Genomic DNA, 21,682 nt, shown 5'->3' on the forward strand with positions numbered 1-21,682 from the left:
TTAAAATAATTTTTTACATGGGGAAGTCCGTTACAGTAGTTTGTTGCTGGGATTCTCTAGCTCACTATTGCATGTGTATGGCGAATCTTACCCAAATAATTAATTCTTGGTTTATAAGGGTGACACTAGACCCAAATAATTTATATATTATTATATTACACACAGTCATACTAGTATTAATTAATTGAATCAACTTAAATAACACATTAAATTAAATAAATAAATTTAAATATAAATATATTTATATCATGTTACTTAATAAAGAAATTATCAATATTTAAAAAAATAAAAAATTATATTCAATATGTCACATTTTAAATAATTAACTAAATTTCTACTTAAGAACTCGATAAATTTAAAGGAATCAAACTTAAACTTATAAAAAAAATTAAAATGACATTTTATTTAAAGATTTGGAAAAAAGTGAATAAATTCATTCTTAAACATTGTTTGATTGATGGGAATGAAATTAAAATTTTAGAATGAAATTAAAAAACTTAAGTATTGATGAAAGTCATCTCCTCCCTTGGTTTTGATGGGAATAAAAATGAGAATTATGTTTTGGACGAAAATATTTTTAATATATTTTTTCAATTTTTCTTTCGTATCACTTTCTCTTTCCTTATTCTCTTAGGAATGTAAGTATAGAGGATGATCGTGATCTAAGCTAAGAATAATTAATTTTTATATTAAACAATGGACGGTATATATCCTTCATTTTCATCAGTGAAACCCTATAATACTATGGGTTGTATCGCCGGTAGGGGGGCGACCGCCGATGTCACCTCCCTTGTTGGATCCACCCTGCTTATTATCTTTCATCATACTTTTTCTCTCCTCATTCTATTATTACACTTTTTCTTTGCTCAATCTCTCTCATCTTACACTCTCTTTCCTCATTTTCTCTCATCACATTTTCTCTCTCTTTATTATCTCCTATCATACTTTTTCTCTTCTCATCTTTTTTCATCATGCTTTCTCTTCCATCATACTCTTTTTCTTTATTTTTTTCATCACATTTTCTTTCATCATACTTTCTCTCTCCTCAATCTCTCCCATCACACACACTTTCTTCTAATTTTCTTTCATCACACTTTTTATTTCTATATTTTCTTTCATTACACTTTCTCTCTTATCATATTTTTTTTCTTTTCATCCTCTCTCATCATGCGTTTTAGCATCACATTTTTTTTAAAAATTTTTTCATCACACGTTGTCTCTCTACATTCTTTCCAATAATATTTTTCCATTCATCATATTTTCTTTCTCATCATAATTTTTTGCATGGGGAAATCCGTTACAGTAGTTTGTTGCTGGGATTCTCTAGCTCACTATTGCATGTGTATGGCGAATCTTACCCAAATAATTAATTCTTGGTTTATAAGGGTGACACTAGACCCAAATAATTTATATATTATTATATTACACACAGTCATACTAGTATTAATTAATTGAATCAACTTAAATAACACATTAAATTAAATAAATAAACTTAAATATAAATATATTTATATCATGTTACTTAATAAAGAAATTATCAATATTTAAAAAAATAAAAAAATTATATTCAATATGTCACATTTTAAATAATTAACTAAATTTCTACTTAAGAACTCGATAAATTTAAAGGAATCAAACTTAAACTCATAAAAAAAAATTTAAAATGACATTTTATTTAAAGATTTGGAAAAAAGTGAATAAATTCATTCTTAAACATTGTTTGATTGGAAAAAAGTGAATAAATTCATTCTTAAACATTGTTTGATTGATGGGAATGAAATTAAAATTTTAGAATGAAATTAAAAACTTAAGTATTGATGAAATTCATCTCCTCCCTTGGTTTTGATGGGAATAAAAATGAGAATTATGTTTTGGACGAAAATATTTTTAATACATTTTTTCAATTTTTCTTTTGTATCACTTTCTCTTTCCTTATTCTCTTAGGAATGTAAGTATAGAGGATGATCGTGATCTAAGCTAAGAATAATTAATTTTTATATTAAACAATGGACGGTATATATCCTTCATTTTCATCAGTGAAACCCTATAATACTATGGGTTGTATCGCCGGTAGGGGGGCGACCGCCGATGTCACCTCCCTTGTTGGATTCACCCTGCTTATTATCTCTCATCATATTTTTTCTCTCCTCATTCTATCATTACACTTTTTCTTTGCTCAATCTCTCTCATCTTACACTCTCTTTCCTCATTTTCTCTCATCACATTTTCTCTCTCTTTATTTGTTAGGACCAAAAGTAGCTAGAGGGGGGGGGGGGGGGGGAATAGCTCGTCACGTGCTCGTTTCTCGGTGTTGCTTGTTTCTTCAAGAATGCGCAGCGGAAAATACATAAACAAACACAAACACGCTAACACTAGGAGTTTACTTGGTATCCACCTCCAACGGAGATGACTAATCCAAGGATCCACACCACGCACGCACCCTCCACTATGAAAATACTCCTTTTCGGTAACTACCGAGGGCGGAGAAGCCCTACAAGACTCTCAGTACAAGAAGAAGAAAGGGTAGTAAAGAATAAGCAAAAGCTTACAAGAAATGCAGTAAAAACCCTAGCTTCTTCTTCTTCTCGTTGCAACTCGCCTCTTGACTTGGATGAACCTCCAAGAACCTTCAAGAACTGGCGGTCAGGAGCTTAGAGAGTGCTGGGGAGGAGCTGTGTTGAATCTGGAATGAATCGATGAAGTGCTGCCGAAGGAAATGAACGCCTGCGGCTTAAATCGACGCTAACGGTCGAATCTCGATCGATTGGAATGCTCCCAATCGATCGGGGAGGCTTTGGATCGATCCACGGATCGATCCAGAGCGCCTCTGTGCTATGGAAAAACTTCTGGATCGATCCACGGATCGATCCGGACTGCTACGTGCAGCAGCGGCGTCCCAATCGATCCAGCGATCGATTGGGACCTCTGATCGATCCACGGATCGATCCAGAGGTTCTCTCGAGGACTCACCGGATCGATCGGTGGATCGATCCAGATCTTCGGATCGATCCACGGATCAATCCAAATCTGTCGGATCAATCCACGGATCAATCCAAACTCGGATCAATCCACGGATCAATCCAAACTCAATCCATCCGGATCAATCCAGATCTTGGTTTTTGCCCAAAACCAAGCCCAAAGCCCCCTAAACCAACATCTAGTCAACCATGACTTGTTGGTACATAAGACCTAGCATCCGGTCACCCTTGACCAGCTAGGACTCTCTCACCAAGTGTCTGGTCAATCCCTTTGACCCACTTGGACTTTTCTCTTCTTGCCAAGTATCCGGTCACTCCCTAAGACCTACTTGGACTTTTCTTCCTCGTGCCAAGTATCCGGTCAATCCCTTTGACCTACTTGGACTCTCACCAGATGTCTGGTCAACCTTGACCCATCTGGATTTCTTTTGTCTGGCTTCACTCACCAGGACTTTCCCAATTGCCTAGATTCACTCACTAGGTCTTTCACCTGGCTTCACTCACCAGGATTTTTCTCCTGCCTAGCTTCACTCACTAGGACTTCCCAATTGCCTAGCTTCACTCACTAGGTCTTTCACCTGGCTTCACTCACCAGGATTTTTCTCCTGCCTAGCTTCACTCACTAGGACTTCCCAATTGCCTAGCTTCACTCACTAGGTCTTTCACCTGGCTTCACTCACCAGGATTTTCCTCCTGCCTAACATCCCAGTTAGGACTTCCCAGTCAAGTATCCAGTCATCCTTGACCTACTTGACTCTTCTTCAATCAATATCTTATTGTCAAACATCTAAACCCAAACCAAGACTCAGCTTGGTCAACCAGGTCAACCTTGACCTGAGGGATGTTGCACCAACAATCTCCCCCTTTTTGATGTTTGACAATACCACAATAACACTTACAATCACACATGTAAGTTAGACTAATCCCATAGCCTCATCCTTCATGCCACTAGGTAATGCAAGCATAAGTTAAGCTCTTCATTCTCCCCCTAAGAGGGCAACCTCCCTCTTAGATAATGAAAGCCTAACTTACTCCCTTTCACACGTTCTTTCATTCTCCCCCTATTGGCACACATCAACCTATGCTCCCTCTTTGGGCACACTTCAACAAATCCATTTGTTGAAAACTCTCCCCCTGAAGAGTTGCTCATTATTGGTTACAACTTCACTCGTTGAACCAACACGATAATGAAGGTCCCATCCCCTTCATTTATCCTTAACTTCTTCCTCAATGTAGATAAATACCCAACCTTGAGCATTTTCTAACCTCTTGAGTTTCCACTTGAAATAATGAGGATATCCACTCCCCATTTCAAGTTCAAAAGCTCATCCATGAGCATTTTCTTTAAAGAAGGTTAACCACATTCCAAGGTTCATGAAAAATAATTTTCATGCCTTTAAAGAGTCCCTCCCCCTAAAGACATGGTGGTAACTTCTGTCATTGCACCAACAATGACTTGGAATCCCTAAACCTTTAGGAAACCCAAATTTAGAAGTTTTGAGGTTCAAATGTTCAAAATTTGAAACAAACCTCAACCTAAACTTCAATGAAGTCTTCCTTAACCATTCCATCCTTGTTTTCAACACGAAAACACCCTTTTTATGTATACAAATGTATTTTAAGGGTTTGGAATGGTTACATAGACTAACCATGGTTCAAAGATGCTGAAATCAGTCCTTCCCAGCCAAAATCAGCAACTTGGATCGATTGGAGTTGGGATCCAATCGATTGAACCAACTGAATCGATTTAATATTCTTGGATCGATCGGCTGATCGATCCAGCGAGCTTCTGCTCGTGAGAAATGCCTTCTCAATCGATCGGCTGATCGATTGAGGAACTCCAATCGATCCACTGATCGATTAGAGGTCTGAAATTGCTGAAATTCAATTTCAGCCAATTTCAAAAACCCCTAGAAAATTCTACAAAAATCTAAAAATCATGAAACTTCGTGTAGACATTATTTAGGGCATACTTAATCATGGAAAAATAGTTTTCTATGAAAATACTTCATATTTTCAAAGATTGACACAAACTTGAAAACTTGCAAAAACTTTAGCGTTTTCTTCAAGTTTGTGTCTAACTATTCAATGGTGATTACTATCAAAAGATAGTCTTCACCAAGGTTTTCCAAAAACATTTTAAAACATTTTCAAAACCAATATCCCATCATGTTCCTTGGGCATAATGCACATGACTTGTACATTAGCTTTCCCAATGATGGGAAAATACATAACTATGTGTTTTAATGAACCTAAAACTCAAAAGAATGCACTAAATCAACATCTTGAGTTTTGTTCATCATCATAACATCTCACTTGTATCTAATGTGTACTAAAAACACATACAAGTCATCTTATAGGTCTTTGTGAGATGTAGATTTTGGTTTTGCCCTAATCTAGGGATCATGCATATCTATCTAGACATTTTGGAGATATTAGACACCCACCTAGGATGTCACTTGTTAATAAGTGTTGTTAAATGCCTTTTGTCCTTAATTTTAAGGAATTAAACTTAATTCATGATAATGTTATGACATACATCAAAATGAAATAATTTTCAAAAGAAAATATCCTATAACTACATGATGTATGTATGTCATGACATGGTATTTTTGGATTTTTCATAATAAAACATGAATGCAAAAATAGACATGATGTCATGGCATATGATGGGCAAACAATCATGGCAAGATTTAGTATAAATAAAATATACCTAGATTAACTATCTAAGTATCCTTAAAACCTTAGCTAAACTTACACCTTAAACCTAGATTGCCCTAAAGTGCTTCAAGAAAATGACAAAACCTAAATTGGCATTTCTAATTCCCTTGATTAATTTATGCCAGTCGAAATTAAGCATATCCTCAAATGTTGACATATTTCATTTTTCCACAAGAGAAGTACTTTTAAATTAAGGTCCGGATTGCCTTAAATTTCCTAAAAACATACCAAAATTCCAACTTGGTAGTTCTTATGAATTTCCCAATATGTGCCATTTAAGATTAAAATCAATTCTTCCACCATTAGGCACATTTTACTCTTTCAAGGAGTAAATAATAGTTCCATTTCATTCTCAAAGGTTAACAAAAACCTTGAAAATGCTCCTTGAGTGTCAATTTCCTCAAAGTTGGGTTAACTACCCTTCTAATTGGAGTTGACACTCTCTAACCCATCTATGGGGTAGAGAAAATGCTCCTAGGAACCCAACACCTATTTGTGCTCCTTGGATGCTCTAGGTACTCACTAGGGATAACTTCCCTAGATACCTTCCTAGTGACCTTGTTGAGCTTCTTAGAAGCCTTAGTCACATTTTCTAGGTCAACTCTAGGGATAGCCTCTCTTGTGACCTTGTTAGTGACTTTCTTAGACTTTTTAGAAGTCTTAGTCACTTTGGTTGCAAAGATACTTCTAGGGATATCTTCCCTTGTATCTTGGACTTGACCTCTAGACTTAGGGTTTGTTCCATAGCTATATGGAACCCTATGATAACTAGGCACATCCTTTTTAGCTTTGGGTTTGTATCCCAAACCTCTATGACCATTGGATGACCTTTGTGCTCCTAGACCTAGGCTATGCTTATTTTGGCCTAATAGGATATTTTCCATCCTTCTTAGGGTCTTTTCCATTTTATCAAGTCTTGACCTCAAGACTTGATTTTCCATCACTAAGTCCTTAGTTTTTGGTTTTCCATTAAGTCCATGAGCATTTTTGTTTCTAGGCTTGTAGCTACAATCCTTAGAGTTCTTGCCTAGACTTTTACCTACATTCCTAGCCTTAGGTGTAGTAGTTTTGGCATGTAGGGCCACATGCTTTTCCTTAAAGCCCTCATGCTTCCTATTCTTATGGTAAATCGCATTAAAATGATAAAAATTAGAAATATCATGATTTTTACCATAATGTAAAGGAGTAGGCTCAATAAATGTTACCTTCTTCTTTACCTTGGAGGCTCCCCCTTGACTAATGCCTCCTTGAGCCTTGACCATCTTCTTCCCCTTGAGGCATTGACTCCAGTAATGCCCCTTTTGATTGCAAGAGAAGCATATGATATGCTCCTTGCTCTTCTTTGTTCCGGGAATGGTCTCCTCGGGCTTCTCCTTGCCCTTTTGCGTCACTTGACCCTTCTTCTTGGCCAAGTTGGGACACTTGCTCTTGTAGTGCCCACTTTCCCTACACTCAAAACATATTATATGATTTTTATTTTTAATTGAAACATTTATACCTTCTTGTGTAGGGATGGCACTTGCTCCTCCATTTGCTATTTCTTGAATTTTGGAGGTGGCACCATCTTCTTCTTCTTCACTTGACCCGGATGTAGAAGCTTCTCCTTCTTCTTGATCCGGCGTCACCAAGGATTGCTCCCCCTCAATCCTAGAGGTGGAGGCTTCATCATCTTGAACATGAAACAAGGAGTATGCTCCCTCCTTGTTCCCTTCGTTGCATTCCCTTGAGGATGAAGCTTCTTGGATTTCCTCTTCTTCGGAGGTTGAGCATCTCTCAACCTCGGAGTCCTCCTCTTGGTCTTGCTCCAAAGAGTCACCCTCTCTGGATTCTTCATGATCTTGTACAGTGGAGGGGATCTCTTCATGAAGCTTGGCCAATTTGCTCCATAGCTCCTTTGCATCTTCAAACTCTCCAATTTTGCAAAGGATGGTGCTTGGCAATAAATTGACCAAAAGCTTGGTCACTTTGTCATTTGCCTCGCACCTTTGGACTTGCTCTGGGCTCCATTTGCTTTTCTTTAGAACTTTGCCCTTTGAATTTCTTGGAGCCTTGAAGCCTTCCATTAGAGCAAACCATTGCTCTATCTCCATCATAAGAAAAATTTCAATTCTTGATTTCCAAGAATCGAAACTCGTAGAAGTGTATGGTGGAGCCACCCTTGTGTCAAATCCAAGCCCATCTTGGAATTGCATCTTGAAGTTGAGCTTGATAAAGTCTTGAACTTGAAGAATTTGCTCCAACTTCTTCACCCTCTAGCTTTTCTTGATATGCTTGACCCTTCCGGCGATGATTCCGGTGAAGAGCGGCCTCGCTCTGATACCACTTGTTAGGACCAAAAGTAGCTAGAGGGGGGGGGGTGAATAGCTCGTCGCGTGCTCGTTGCTCGGTGTTGCTTGTTTCTTCAAGAATGCGCAGCGGAAAATACATAAACAAACACAAACACGCTAACACTAGGAGTTTACTTGGTATCCACCTCCAACGGAGATGACTAATCCAAGGATCCACACCACGCACGCACCCTCCACTATGAAAACACTCCTTTTCAGTAACTACCGAGGGCGGAGAAGCCCTACAAGACTCTCAGTACAAGAAGAAGAAAGGGTAGTAAAGAATAAGCAAAAGCTTACAAGAAATGCAGTAAAAACCCTAGCTTCTTCTTCTTCTCGTTGCAACTCGCCTCTTGACTTGGATGAACCTCCAAGAACCTTCAAGAACTGGCGGTAAGGAACTTAGAGAGTGCTGGGGAGGAGCTGTGTTGAATCTGGAATGAATCGGTGAAGTGCTTCCGAAGGAAATGAACGCCTGCGGCTTAAATCGACGCTAACGGTCGAATCCCGATCGATTGGAATGCTCCCAATCGATCGGGGAGGCTTTGGATCGATCCAGAGCGCCTCTGTGCTCTGGAAAAACTTCTGGATCGATCCACGGATCGATCCAGCACTTATCGCGCGAAGCAGCAGCGTCCCAATCGATCCACTGATCGATTGGGACCTCTGGATCGATCCACGGATCGATCCAGAGAGGTTCTGTTCGCGGGGACTCACCGGATCGATCGGTGGATCGATCCAGATCTTCTGGATCGATCCACGGATCAATCCAAACCTGCTGGATCAATCCACGGATCAATCCAAACCTGCTGGATCAATCCACGGATCAATCCAAACCTGCTGGATCAATCGGCTGATCAATCCAGATCTTGGTTTTTGCCCAAAACCAAGCCCAAAGCCCCCTAAACCAACATTTAGTCAACCATGACTTGTTGGTACATAAGACCTAGCATCCGGTCACCCTTGACCAGCTAGGACTCTCTCACCAAGTGTCTGGTCAATCCCTTTGACCCACTTGGACTTTTCTTTTCTTGCCAAGTATCCGGTCACTCCCTAAGACCTACTTGGACTTTTCTTCCTCGTGCCAAGTATCCGGTCAATCCCTTTGACCTACTTGGACTCTCACCAGATGTCTGGTCAACCTTGACCCATCTGGATTTCTTTTGCCTGGCTTCACTCACCAGGACTTTCCCAATTGCCTAGATTCACTCACTAGGTCTTTCACCTGGCTTCACTCACCAGGATTTTTCTCCTGCCTTGCTTCACTCACTAGGACTTCCCAATTGCCTAGCTTCACTCACTAGGTCTTTCACCTGGCTTCACTCACCAGGATTTTTCTCCTGCCTAGCTTCACTCACTAGGACTTCCCAATTGCCTAGCTTCACTCACTAGGTCTTTCACCTGGCTTCACTCACTAGGATTTTCCTCCTGCCTAACATCCCAGTTAGGACTTCCCAGTCAAGTATCCAGTCATCCTTGACCTACTTGACTCTTCTTCAATCAATATCTTATTGTCAAACATCTAAACCCAAACCAAGACTCAGCTTGGTCAACCAGGTCAACCTTGACCTGAGGGATGTTGCACCAACATTATTATCTCCTATCATACTTTTTCTCTTCTCATCTTTTTTCATCATTTTTTCTCTTCCATCATACTCTTTTTCTTTATTTTTTTCATCACATTTTCTTTCATCATACTTTCTCTCTCCTCAATCTCTCCCATCACACACACTTTCTTCTAATTTTCTTTCATCACACTTTTTATTTCTATATTTTCTTTCATTACACTTTCTTTCTTATCATATTTTTTTTCTTTTCATCCTCTCTCATCATGCGTTTTAGCATCACATTTTTTTTAAAATTTTTTTCATCACACGTTGTCTCTCTACATTCTTTCCAATAATATTTTTCCATTCATCATATTTTCTTTCTCATCATAATTTTTTGCATGGGGAAGTCCGTTACAGTAGTTTGTTGCTGGGATTCTCTAGCTCACTATTGCATGTGTATGGCGAATCTTACCCAAATAATTAATTCTTGGTTTATAAGGGTGACACTAGACCCAAATAATTTATATATTATTATATTACACACAGTCATACTAGTATTAATTAATTGAATCAACTTAAATAACACATTAAATTAAATAAATAAATATAAATATAAATATAAATATATTTATATCATGTTACTTAATAAAGAAATTATCAATATTTAAAAAAATAAAAAATTATATTCAATATGTCACATTTTAAATAATTAACTAAATTTCTACTTAAGAACTCGATAAATTTAAAGGAATCAAACTTAAACTCATAAAAAAAAATTTAAAATGACATTTTATTTAAAGATTTGGAAAAAAGTGAATAAATTCATTCTTAAACATTGTTTGATTGGAAAAAAGTGAATAAATTCATTCTTAAATATTGTTTGATTAATGGGAATGAAATTAAAATTTTAGAATGAAATTAAAAAACTTAAGTATTGATGAAATTCATCTCCTCCCTTGGTTTTGATGGGAATAAAAATGAGAATTATGCTTTGGACGAAAATATTTTTAATACATTTTTTCAATTTTTCTTTCGTATCACTTTCTCTTTCCTTATTCTCTTAGGAATGTAAGTATAGAGGATGATCGTGATCTAAGCTAAGAATAATTAATTTTTATATTAAACAATGGACGGTATATATCCTTCATTTTCATCAGTGAAACCCTATAATACTATGGGTTGTATCGCCGGTAGGGGGGGCGACCGCCGATGTCACCTCCCTTGTTGGATCCACCCTGCTTATTATCTTTCATCATACTTTTTCTCTCATCATTCTATCATTACACTTTTTCTTTGCTCAATCTCTCTCATCTTACACTCTCTTTCCTCATTTTCTCTCATCACATTTTCTCTCTCTTTATTATCTCCTATCATATTTTTTCTCTTCTCATCTTTTTTCATCATGCTTTCTCTTCCATCATACTCTTTTTCTTTATTTTTTTCATCACATTTTCTTTCATCATACATTCTCTCTCCTCAATCTCTCCCATCACACACACTTTCTTCTAATTTTCTTTCATCACACTTTTTATTTCTATATTTTCTTTCATTACACTTTCTCTCTTATCATATTTTTTTTCTTCTCATCCTCTCTCATCATGCGTTTTAGCATCACATTTTTTTTAAAAATTTTTTCATCACACGTTGTCTCTCTAGATTCTTTCCAATAATATTTTTCCATTCATTATATTTTCTTTCTCATCATAATTTTTTGCATGGGGAAGTCCGTTACAGTAGTTTGTTGCTGGGATTCTCTAGCTCACTATTGCATGTGTATGACGAATCTTACCCAAATAATTAATTCTTGGTTTATAAGGGTGACACTAGACCCAAATAATTTATATATTATTATATTACACACAGTTATACTAGTATTAATTAATTGAATCAACTTAAATAACACATTAAATTAAATAAATAAATTTAAATATAAATATATTTATATCATGTTACTTAATAAAGAAATTATCAATATTTAAAAAAATAAAAAATTATATTCAATATGTCACATTTTAAATAATTAACTAAATTTCTACTTAAGAACTCGATAAATTTAAAGGAATCAAACTTAAACTCATAAAAAAAAATTTAAAATGACATTTTATTTAAAGATTTGAAAAAAAGTGAATAAATTCATTCTTAAACATTGTTTGATTGGAAAAAAAAGTGAATAAATTCATTCTTAAACATTGTTTGATTGATGGGAATGAAATTAAAATTTTAGAATGAAATTAAAAATCTTAAGTATTGATGAAATTCATCTCCTCCCTTGGTTTTGATGGGAATAAAAATGAGAATTATGTTTTGGACGAAAATGTTTTTAATACATTTTTTCAATTTTTCTTTCGTATCACTTTCTCTTTCCTTATTCTCTTAGGAATGTAAGTATAGAGGATGATCGTGATCTAAGCTAAGAATAATTAATTTTTATATTAAACAATGGACGGTATACACTACAAGAAAATTGGGATTCTACAACACTTAAACGACAACGCTTTTTATAAAAAGCGTTGTCTATTTTTTTTTAACAACGCTTTTAGTGAAAAGCGTTGTCTATTTCATTATTTTCTTATTAATAGACATCGCTTTTCTAAAAACCGTTGTCTATTAGTGATTTTTACGGGTCAAAGACAACACTTCGTAAAAAGCGTTGTCTATTAGATTGATTTTTAGTGTCTACGACAACGTTTTATAAAAAGTATTGTCTATGTTTAAAATCTCATCTAAATCTTGATTAATACAAACCGTTGGATCTAAATCTTGATTAATACAAACCGTTAGATCTAGGTAAGGAGTAGAAAACCGAACCCTTCTCCCAACTTCTATCTTCCGATCGTTTTTGATCCCGAACCCTTCTCCCAACTCCTCATCTCATCGCAACCTTCTCCATCCAACTCCTCTCCGCGAACACCCTCTCCTCCTCTCACGTCCTCTCCAGCAAACCCCTCTCCGGCGAACTCCTCTCCGCGAAGCTCCTCTCCTCTGAATTCCTTCACGCAAATGCCCTAATCACGGTCGTGGGGAGAAGAAGCAAGGATTCTTCTCGGTGCTAAGGGAGGAGGTTGCGAGGGGGCTTTCTCCATCACGGTCGAGGTTGCGAATGCGACGACAGGATTATGGCGAGGGTCAGCGCGGTTGAGTGGTTGAGGAGCGGAAGCGGCAGATGCTGCTGTTCCTTCAAGCGGATCACCTTTGTGATTTGCTGCGTTAATCTGGTTGTCGCGCTCCTCGTGATTCATTCGTTCTACACTTCCTTCTTCTTCTGCCCTTCGTCTGGGCTCAACCGAAATTATCTCGCCGGTACAAAGATCAACCTTTTCTTGTTGCGGTATACATATGTTGACTTTTTTTCGGTAATTTTAAAAATAAAATTGAATCTTTTTTGTTGTTGCAGATCAGACAAAGAAAATGGAAGAATCGATCCGGATATGAAGAGAAATGGGGCCTTTGGCTCTCGTTAATGCGGTAAGCTCGCAGGCTTGATTTCTGTTCTTTAACACACGGTTTGGGATTGAGGATTTAACTGGTGGAACTTCCCGTTTCATTGGACTTGAGTAGGCGAGGATGCTCAGAATGAAGTTATCCAGAGAAGAGAAAAAGGGTTGTATTCAGTTGTCACAACTGGTGATGCATAAGTTGGCCAGCGAGATTCTGCAGATGCTGCAAGGTGTGGGCAATACTAACGTGACGGAACAACAGGGTTGGTTATCCTTTTCATGTTTATTTGAGCTTATTGATCAGTTATTTTCATGAATTTGTTCACCAAGTTGGATCATACGTTCATGCATAGATAGCTTGATCGTTTGGACTTTGGTGAGCTAAGGTCACAGGATTAGAAAATGATATCTTTAAGAAGGACTTCGATCGGGTCAAAGTTCATAACTCATCCTAAATTTCAATCTAAGTTACATTGTTTATCCTTAATGATAATCTGCTGAAACAGTGGTTATCCACCGCTGGAACATTGAAACTGCAGCAGTAAGGTTTTTGAAGAAATGACAAGAATAGTGGAACCCAGCTGGTTTGACGACTAACTTGTTCTTTTCTTCCTCAACGATCCATTAGTTCTGTTGAGTGAACCATCTAAGTTCAACCTTGTAGTCTTAATTGAGAGATTATCCAAATCATCCAACTTCTCTAATATATCATCAAGATTTACTCGTAAATATATCTTGTTTTGGAATTTTGTTTTTAGAAAAGAGAAAAAAATAACGTTAGCTCTAAATCAACTTAGTTTCTGCAATTCTGAAGAAAACGGCATTGGTCCACAGAATGGGGCGCAATATGGGGCTCCGTTCGTTGAGGAGGAATGGGAAGAACAAGAGATTGCTAATGGAGTGGTCCTGATGCCCGATGCTGAGGATGATGATGATGCTGTTGACGCTCATGATCAGGAATACTTGGAATTCAATGATCTTCTTCAGGTAACATCTCGTTTGTCTTCTTAAGCATGGTTGAAATAAAAAGGAAAAAAATTCTTGAAATGTTACCATGTGCATGAATGCTGCTAAAACAAAAAAGAAAGATGTTGAAACATGTGTCTGTTTGAATATCTTTATAGTTCTTCAGTTCGCAATTTTGGGATAAAAAGATTGACATGGTATGGACATATTCAATTACCACCAAGAATCATGGAATTGGACAAGTTGAATCAATTAGAATTAAAGGTGGAAGAGGTAGAGTCAGACCAATGAAAATTCAAGTTAATATAATAAAAACGTCTAATTGATTTGAATGTTACAAGTTGTCTTGCATAGAGCTCAATTTATGGGAAAGATCTATGCGCTGACCCAAAATAGTTGTGAATTAGACTATCTACATGTTGAAAGCTAACACAACATAGTATTGGTTTTGACCAAACAAGAAGATCGGGGGAGTAAAATATAATGTGCCTTCATTATTAAATTGCATGATCACTGTTAAGATAATCAGGTTAGCAGAGAAATGCTTATTCATTTTTATGCAGCCGATTATCTTCTGCCTGCTAATTATATTTCCTCCTCTATTGAAGATTATTAAATTGACAGTGAAAATGCATATGCATGCATCTGGCCATTATATGCCTGTATTAATTTTCATAACTTCCCAATATAATTCAACATTCTTTTGGTTTATGTTTCTTGTAGCAACTATATTTATTCATTCTCGGCATTTGTGGCAATGTAAGAGCATGTCATATTCATAAAGGATATTATTTACTTGGTCGTCTCCATTTCAAATATGTTTTAACACAAACTAATATACTAGAGAATTTTTAGATATACTGGTGATTATTAATCAATTTACTGTAGTTTTTTCTATTCAATTTATTTATACATTGGAAAATATGACATAAGTTCAATATTCCCATCGTACATGGATTTAACTACATTTATGATCTCCTATTGATATTGTCACAGAATTGTGCAAATGCACACACTCAAGATCAGATTCTATAGTTTCTCTACAAATGACATAAGGGCTTATACTCTAGCTTAATTCATTCACAACAAAGAGAAGGATTCTGATGTGAATGTCTGCAATTTTCTTTATGTTTTAAACTTTGCTTTCGTTATCAAGGAACAGAAGTTACTTTGTGAATTGAAGATATTCCCAATTTGTCATGTGTCTTGATCTCTGTCATTTCAATTTTGCAGGATCAAATAGTAAGTTGGATTTTTTTATGTTCAATTTCTTTTATAAACTTAAACCAGTCCTGAGAGAGTTACCTGAAATGAAAATGAAATTCCTTATATTCTGAACATTGAAAAGGGCTACTATGGCAATTCTGAAGGTTGTGAGTATTTAATAGTATCTAGGTGGTAATAATATCATATTTCACATGATTTACTACGGTTATTTTAATCGTAGTAATGCAACTTGTCTGACGAAATGCTAATCGTGTTGACTTTTACATTCTCCGATTCCTCAAGTAAAATTCCTATTTGTAGGATTTGATAATAAAAATACATGACGCATTTCCTTCCATAATTTGATAAATTCATCCTATTTTTCAGCTTATATTTTCCTTGTTAAACATAGCTTTCTAGTATTTGTTTTTTAACTTGTTGTGGCAGGAGACTTCTTCAACACAGTACATCCTCCAGCAGTATATAGCTGCATCAGGAGGTTTCAAGCTTCTCAGTTCCATTAGGAATACATATTCAATGGGGAAGGTGAGGATGGTGGCTATTGAGTTTGAGACGGCAACCAGGATCACCAAAAACAGGAACCCAACAAGGGATGCTGAGTCTGGTGGATTTGTGCTTTTTTTTGTTTTAAATTTGAATGTCACTAACTACTTTGAAACAGAAATATTCAATCTTTGTGTATAGTTGAATTCTCCTGTAAATACTAATACTTTGTAGTTGAATTCTATTGTTTGGTACGAGTTTGAAATCATTAGCTGAGCTAATTAATGCTATTTTATATGTCAAATTCGAATTTGGACATGGTAAAAGAAAATTAATAGTTTTGTAAATATGAAAAAATGATTTTGTAAATAGATTTTTAAATTTTTTTTAAAAGACAACGCTTTTAAAGCGTTGCACAAGTGTTGTCTTTGCCAAAAACAACAACGCTTTTAAAGCGTTGTAATAATGATGTTTTTGCAAAAAATACACAACGCTTTTAAAGCGTTGTCTTTGCTACAAACGACAACGCTTTAAAAGCGTTGTCGTTGAGCAGACTTTTAACAACAGTGCCTTTAACAACGCTTTTTCAGGCACAAAGACAACGCTTTAAAAGGCTTGTCTATTAGCTTTTTTCTTGTAGTGATATATCCTTCATTTTCATCAGTGAAACCCTATAATACTATGGGTTGTATCGCCGGTAGGGGGGGCGACCGCCGATGTCACCTCCCTTGTTGGATCCACCCTGCTTATTATCTCTCATCATACTTTTTCTCTCCTCATTCTATCATTACATTTTTTCTTTGCTCAATCTCTCTCATCTTAAACTCTCTTTCCTTATTTTCTCTCATCACATTTTCTCTCTCTTTATTATCTCCTATCATACCTTTTCTCTTCTCATCTTTTTTCATCATGCTTTCTCTTCCATCATACTCTTTTTCTTTATTTTTTTCATCACATTTTCTTTCATCATACTTTCTCTCTCCTCAATCTCTCCCATCACACACACTTTCTTCTAATTTTCTTTCATCACACTTTTTATTTCTCTATTTTCTTTCATTACACTTTCTCTCTTATCATATTTTTTTTCTTTTCATCCTCTCTCATCATGCGTTTTAGCATCACATTTTTTTTTAAAATTTTTTTCATCACACATTATCTCTCTACATTCTTTCCAATAATATTTTTTCATTCATCATATTTTTTTTCTCATCATATTTTTTTCATCAATATTATTTTTAAGAATAAGAGGCCACCTAAATTAAAATTTAAAAATCATTTTAACGATTTAATTTTGACTGACCACCTCACTAATGGGCCGAATCACAGTATAGAGCATCAGGTCCAAATCAAGGATCACGTCGTCGACAAAGGAATCCGACGGCTGAGCGAGTTGCGTTCCCATGAAGCAGGGCTTTGCATAGGAGGGGAAACGACGTCAACTCGTAGCCGTACAGGGTTCACCAGTCGCCGTCGCCCTTTGAAATCGCAGGCCCTACTTCCACATCTTTACCATCCCGCCTCTCTGAAGTCAATCCAATGGCGACGTCCCTGGACCCTGATCGACTTTGCCTCTTGTTCTTCTCGGAGTTTTGGGGTGTTTGATTTGCTATTTTACGATTATGTCGCTGTCAGGCGTTGCCGAATTAGCAAACGGTGGACTACCCGAGCTTTAAGCTTGTTCTTGTCAGTGATGGTGTACAGGTAACATAGTTCTGATTTCGTCCCTTTTTTCCCCTCTTTCCTGGCGCAAGTCGTCATCTTTGCCAGCATGATTTAGTTTACAAATCAGTGGTTCACGATCTGTCTTCATCGTTGTCCGCTTAGGGATACGAAGATTCAGAACTGTTGCTTTATTTATCTCGACCTCTATTACGTGAAATGTCTGTCTAGAAATTGCTTCTGCTGGTATGGAATTAATATTTGTTTATGTTGATTAAGCATTCAATGCTGGGCGATTCCTGAATGTGTAATGATGGAATACACAAAATTTTCTTTCATCTTTTGTTTTTTCCATTCAATTTCTGTTTGTTTTAGAGCAACATAACACCTCACTTGAAGTGCTTCTAGGTCGTTTTTCCCCCTTTCTTTTCTGTGAAGAAAATGAGTCCTTTCATTTGTACTTCTGCACCTATATCCATATTATTCTATGTGATGCAGGAAAGACAACATTTGTGAAGAGACATTTGACTGCTAAATTCGAGAAGAAGTATGAGCGTAGATATTATGTTAATTTGAAATTTTTATTTGTTTTGATGGGTAATATATGCATCATATTATCTTGGAGGCTTTTCAGCTACTATTGGCGTTGAGGTCTGTCCCTTGTATTTCTTCACAAACTGTGGGAAGATTAGATTTAATTGCTGGGATACAGGCGGTCAGAAGAAATTTGGTGGTCCGAGGGATGGATACTAGTAAGTTCTGACTCATGTTTTTTTATAATCATCGAGATTTCTGGTGGATGAAATAGGCTAGTTCCATTTTAGCACCTGCTGTTGGTCATTTTGATATCATTGGTTTTCTTATTAATATGTACAATTTATTTAAGATTGAAGATCTTCAGATGGTTAGAAATTTTTATTGTAGTCAATAGTGTTTATTAGACAGAGTTTTCCTTTTTTTTTTTTTTGTAACTTGAGTATGGTGCTTCATAGATCAACATTTTGACGTATAATTTTATTTGTTCTCTATCATATATGATAAGCTTGTTGTACGTGTCGAGTGCATTTACTAAAACAAACTGCTTAAGTGGGATTTTGGAAAATAGATCAAGTCTCAACGTTGAAAAACAATGAATAGAAATACCTTTTTTTTTGTGTGTGTACCCATTGTTCCCACATTTTGTTTGTCTCGGATTAAATGTTTATACAGTACTGCTGTTTTTTCTTATCTTGCTTGGCTATCTTTGTTTGCAGCATCAATGGTCATTGTGCCATTATCCTGTTCGATGTAACTGCGAGGTTAACTTACAAGAATGTCCCAACATGGCATCGTGACATCTGTAGGTTGCTTTGTAGAATGCATTGAACTAAATATGCATATTGGGGCATTTTGGAATATCTAATAATTCTGTTACTTAGATGAAACCAGGGTTTGTGAGTATTCCTATTGTTCTTTGTGGCAACAAGGTTGATGTGAAGAACAGGCAAGTTAAAGCCAAGCAAGTTACCTTCCACAGGATGAAGAGCCTCCAATATTATGAGATCTCAGCAAAGAGTAACTATAATTTCGAGAAGCCATTCCTTTATCTTGCCAGAAAACTTGCAGGGTATGTAATTATTTCTGCAATTATAAATAATAATAACAATGAGAAATGCCATGACAGGGACCCTAACCTTCACTTTGTTGAATCGCCTGCACTGGCACCTCCAGAAGTTCAAATCGACTTGGCTGCACAGCAACAGTAAGTGCAAATATATATGTCTCTGCTTCTAGATTTTTTTTTCTTCAATTGCTATCTTAGTTTCCATATTTTAGAGATTTCATGGACCATTTACTATGATGATTAGTTACACGCTTATTTTATAAGTACACTTAGGTGCGGTTGGTTCTTGGGAAAGAATAGATAATAAATATTCCGCGTGTCTGGAATGATCAAGGAATAGAGGTTTACGTATAAATGTTCTTTGTTTGATTAGTGAAATAGAATAAAATGATTTTGCTTATATATTTGGTTCATAGGAATGTTATAATAAATAAACAATGAATAATTTTCACAATGATAAAATATATATACATGAAATATATTTTGCCCGATTCATGTAGCTAGTAGCATCGTCTGCCTGTGATGGATCTACATTGATCTCCTGTTAAATTGGCCAATTAATTCTTTAATATGATCTCTGGATTTGACTGACCCCCACCTTTTTAATTGTTGCCACAATTGATCAATCCACTAGTTGCTCCCAGATAGCTGAGTTGGTAAATGGTTGTTAGATTTTCACATGAGGCAGGGGTCGAACCTCGGGGTTGGCGGAGTTTAAATCCTTACAACCCGTATTTCACCCCCCACTTGCCGCTCATTTACCATGAACCAGTCCTGGGGTAAATTGATAGGGGCGCCGGGACGAATGTAATCTCCTTTTGCGACTTGATCAATCAACTAGTTGGCCTACAATGCATTCTGACAAATTCGGGCAACCTATCTAGGTCAGTTTTTGTCTCCGTCGATTAATCTGTTTGGCCAAATTGCCATGTTCAAGACTATTTGGCCCAGCAGTTTGGTTTGGTCCAATCGATTCATCAAGTTGCTAGGTCTGCTAGGCTGCATATGTTTATTCAACCCTCGATCTATTCCCCCCATTAGGCTTATTTGACCTTCCTGAGCTGCCGAAGCCCAATTGGCGTCAGTGGCACACCAGATCAACACGTAGACAGTTGAATAGAGTAATAGTATAAATTATTTGGAAAATAGAATAAGAGAAACAATCCTTATTTCATGAATGGGGAATCATGATTTTGTGGGAATTAGTGCTGCAAGTTCATCTTTCTATTCAAACATGTTATAGTAGCCGCCTTTGGGGCGGTGCGATGGTTAAGACATGGAGAATTGTCACATGAGGTTTTGGGGTCGAAATTCGGCGTGACCGAGCATAACCTCCTCCATGTCTTAGTCATTTGCACTAATGGCTAGTAGTCACCCGTGATTTACCTCTTCCGTATTGGCCTAGGGACGGATTGACGGGGACGCTGGGAGCGAGCGAATCGCCTTTTGTGCCACATGTTATAATAGCCGTCCGTGATTTGATGGGGACGCTGAGACGAATGTATTCATCTTTTGTCATCATGTTAATTGGAATATAGCATGTAGATGTTCTGGATAAAAAGTTCATTAGATGTGTGGACATTCTATGAGTTAATAGATGCTTAATGGAATTTGTCTGTCTGATAGAACTGTTGCATTTTCTTCAGACGTGAATCCGAGCTTGCAGCAGCTGCCGCTCAGCCTCTTCCAGACGACGGCGACGATCTGATCGATTAGAAGCTCCAGTGCAAGCTACTTCTTCATAATTAGCCAGCTCGACCGAGTGAGCCCCCGTAGTCTGCTGTTTTAAGAGGAAGATCCAACGTTTTCTTTCGTTAGTCGATTCAAGGGGTTTTCTACTTAGATGTGCGACACAAGCTGTGGATAAAATTCTGTGTCGGTTTTGACGCCCTTCATATCATTGGACTAGTTCTCCGTGCCAACGCCTGGAAGAAGGTTTTTCCCTGTTTCCTTGAGCAGAAACGGTTTTGCTAGTGTGTTGGCTCTCTTGGAAATGTATCATATTCCATGAGTTTCCTATGGAATAAATAATTCATGTTTGGCCGCAGAAATATTTTAATTTTTACAGAATTATCATTTCTAATAGGGCAAAAAAATCAAATGGGCATTTCAAATTTTGCAAATCAAAAGGACATTTCTCTTTCAAAAAAAAGTTAAATGGTCATCTCATCATATTCCAAAATACTCTTTATTTAAGTTAGAACTATAAATGAATAAAAAAAAAATAATCTGGTGCACAAAATTCCCGTTATACGAAGTCCCGAGGAAGAATCCATTATACGTAACCTTACCTTGTTTTTTACAAAAAATTATTTCCAAGATTTGAACATCTTTTGATCATATGATAATAATTTTACCGTTGCACCAAGACTCTCCTTTTATAAATGAATCAAATATTCATGAATAAATTTAATGTTGATTTTATAAGAACTTATTTATATTCATTTAATATATACAAGATCGATTAAATAAATAAACTTGAATATTTCGTTAAACACATATGTATTTAACTTATTAATGTTCATAAACAATGTTTATAAATCATGTTCATTAATAAAATTCTAATCAATATGATAAATAAATAATTAAATTAATTAAATAAATAAGTTTTAATTATCAAATTTAATAATCAATCAAACAAGTAAAAATTTCAAGCAATCAAAAAATATTGAATTGAAAGCTTGATAGCATCTAAACGAACCATGCTTAAACTAAGTTCAAACTAAACTTG

General features: G+C 36.4%; 2 protein-coding genes across 3 annotated transcripts; both read left to right on the forward strand.

The window, feature by feature from the left end:
- Nucleotides 1-12,421: 12,421 nt before the first annotated feature.
- On the forward strand, nucleotides 12,422-15,928 carry LOC122001778. 2 transcript variants are annotated; one of them, XM_042556695.1, is made up of 5 exons: nucleotides 12,422-12,876; nucleotides 12,971-13,041; nucleotides 13,135-13,276; nucleotides 13,828-14,000; nucleotides 15,633-15,928. In XM_042556695.1, the coding sequence occupies exons 2-5, from the start codon at nucleotides 13,015-13,017 to the stop codon at nucleotides 15,888-15,890; spliced, it is 600 nt and encodes a 199-aa protein (XP_042412629.1). In that variant the 5' UTR covers nucleotides 12,422-12,876; nucleotides 12,971-13,014; the 3' UTR covers nucleotides 15,891-15,928. The 2 variants fall into 2 exon arrangements, with proteins under 2 accessions (XP_042412629.1, XP_042412630.1); XM_042556696.1 differs by lacking the exon at nucleotides 15,633-15,928 and adding an exon at nucleotides 15,213-15,626.
- A 908-nt stretch (nucleotides 15,929-16,836) lies between these two features.
- On the forward strand, nucleotides 16,837-21,018 carry LOC122001779 (GTP-binding nuclear protein Ran1B-like). Its single transcript, XM_042556697.1, has 7 exons — nucleotides 16,837-17,390; nucleotides 17,847-17,895; nucleotides 17,983-18,100; nucleotides 18,602-18,687; nucleotides 18,767-18,954; nucleotides 19,012-19,089; nucleotides 20,598-21,018. The coding sequence occupies exons 4-7, from the start codon at nucleotides 18,661-18,663 to the stop codon at nucleotides 20,665-20,667; spliced, it is 363 nt and encodes a 120-aa protein (XP_042412631.1). The 5' UTR covers nucleotides 16,837-17,390; nucleotides 17,847-17,895; nucleotides 17,983-18,100; nucleotides 18,602-18,660; the 3' UTR covers nucleotides 20,668-21,018.
- The last annotated feature ends 664 nt before the right edge of the window (nucleotides 21,019-21,682 follow it).

Source organism: Zingiber officinale, chromosome 7A, assembly GCF_018446385.1.
Source record: "Zingiber officinale cultivar Zhangliang chromosome 7A, Zo_v1.1, whole genome shotgun sequence".
In the NCBI taxonomy this organism is placed as follows: domain Eukaryota; kingdom Viridiplantae; phylum Streptophyta; class Magnoliopsida; order Zingiberales; family Zingiberaceae; genus Zingiber; species Zingiber officinale.

Coding starts and splice junctions, on each gene's coding strand:
- LOC122001778 (XM_042556695.1), top strand. CDS start 13,015: ATGGGGCCTTTGGCTCTCGTTAATGCG. Junction 13,277..13,827: donor TAACGTGACGGAACAACAGG/GTTGGTTATCCT, acceptor GCAATTCTGAAG/AAAACGGCATTGGTCCACAG. Junction 14,001..15,632: donor AATTCAATGATCTTCTTCAG/GTAACATCTCGT, acceptor TTGTTGTGGCAG/GAGACTTCTTCAACACAGTA.
- LOC122001779 (XM_042556697.1), top strand. CDS start 18,661: ATGTCCCAACATGGCATCGTGACATCT. Junction 18,688..18,766: donor AACATGGCATCGTGACATCT/GTAGGTTGCTTT, acceptor TCTGTTACTTAG/ATGAAACCAGGGTTTGTGAG. Junction 19,090..20,597: donor GACTTGGCTGCACAGCAACA/GTAAGTGCAAAT, acceptor CATTTTCTTCAG/ACGTGAATCCGAGCTTGCAG.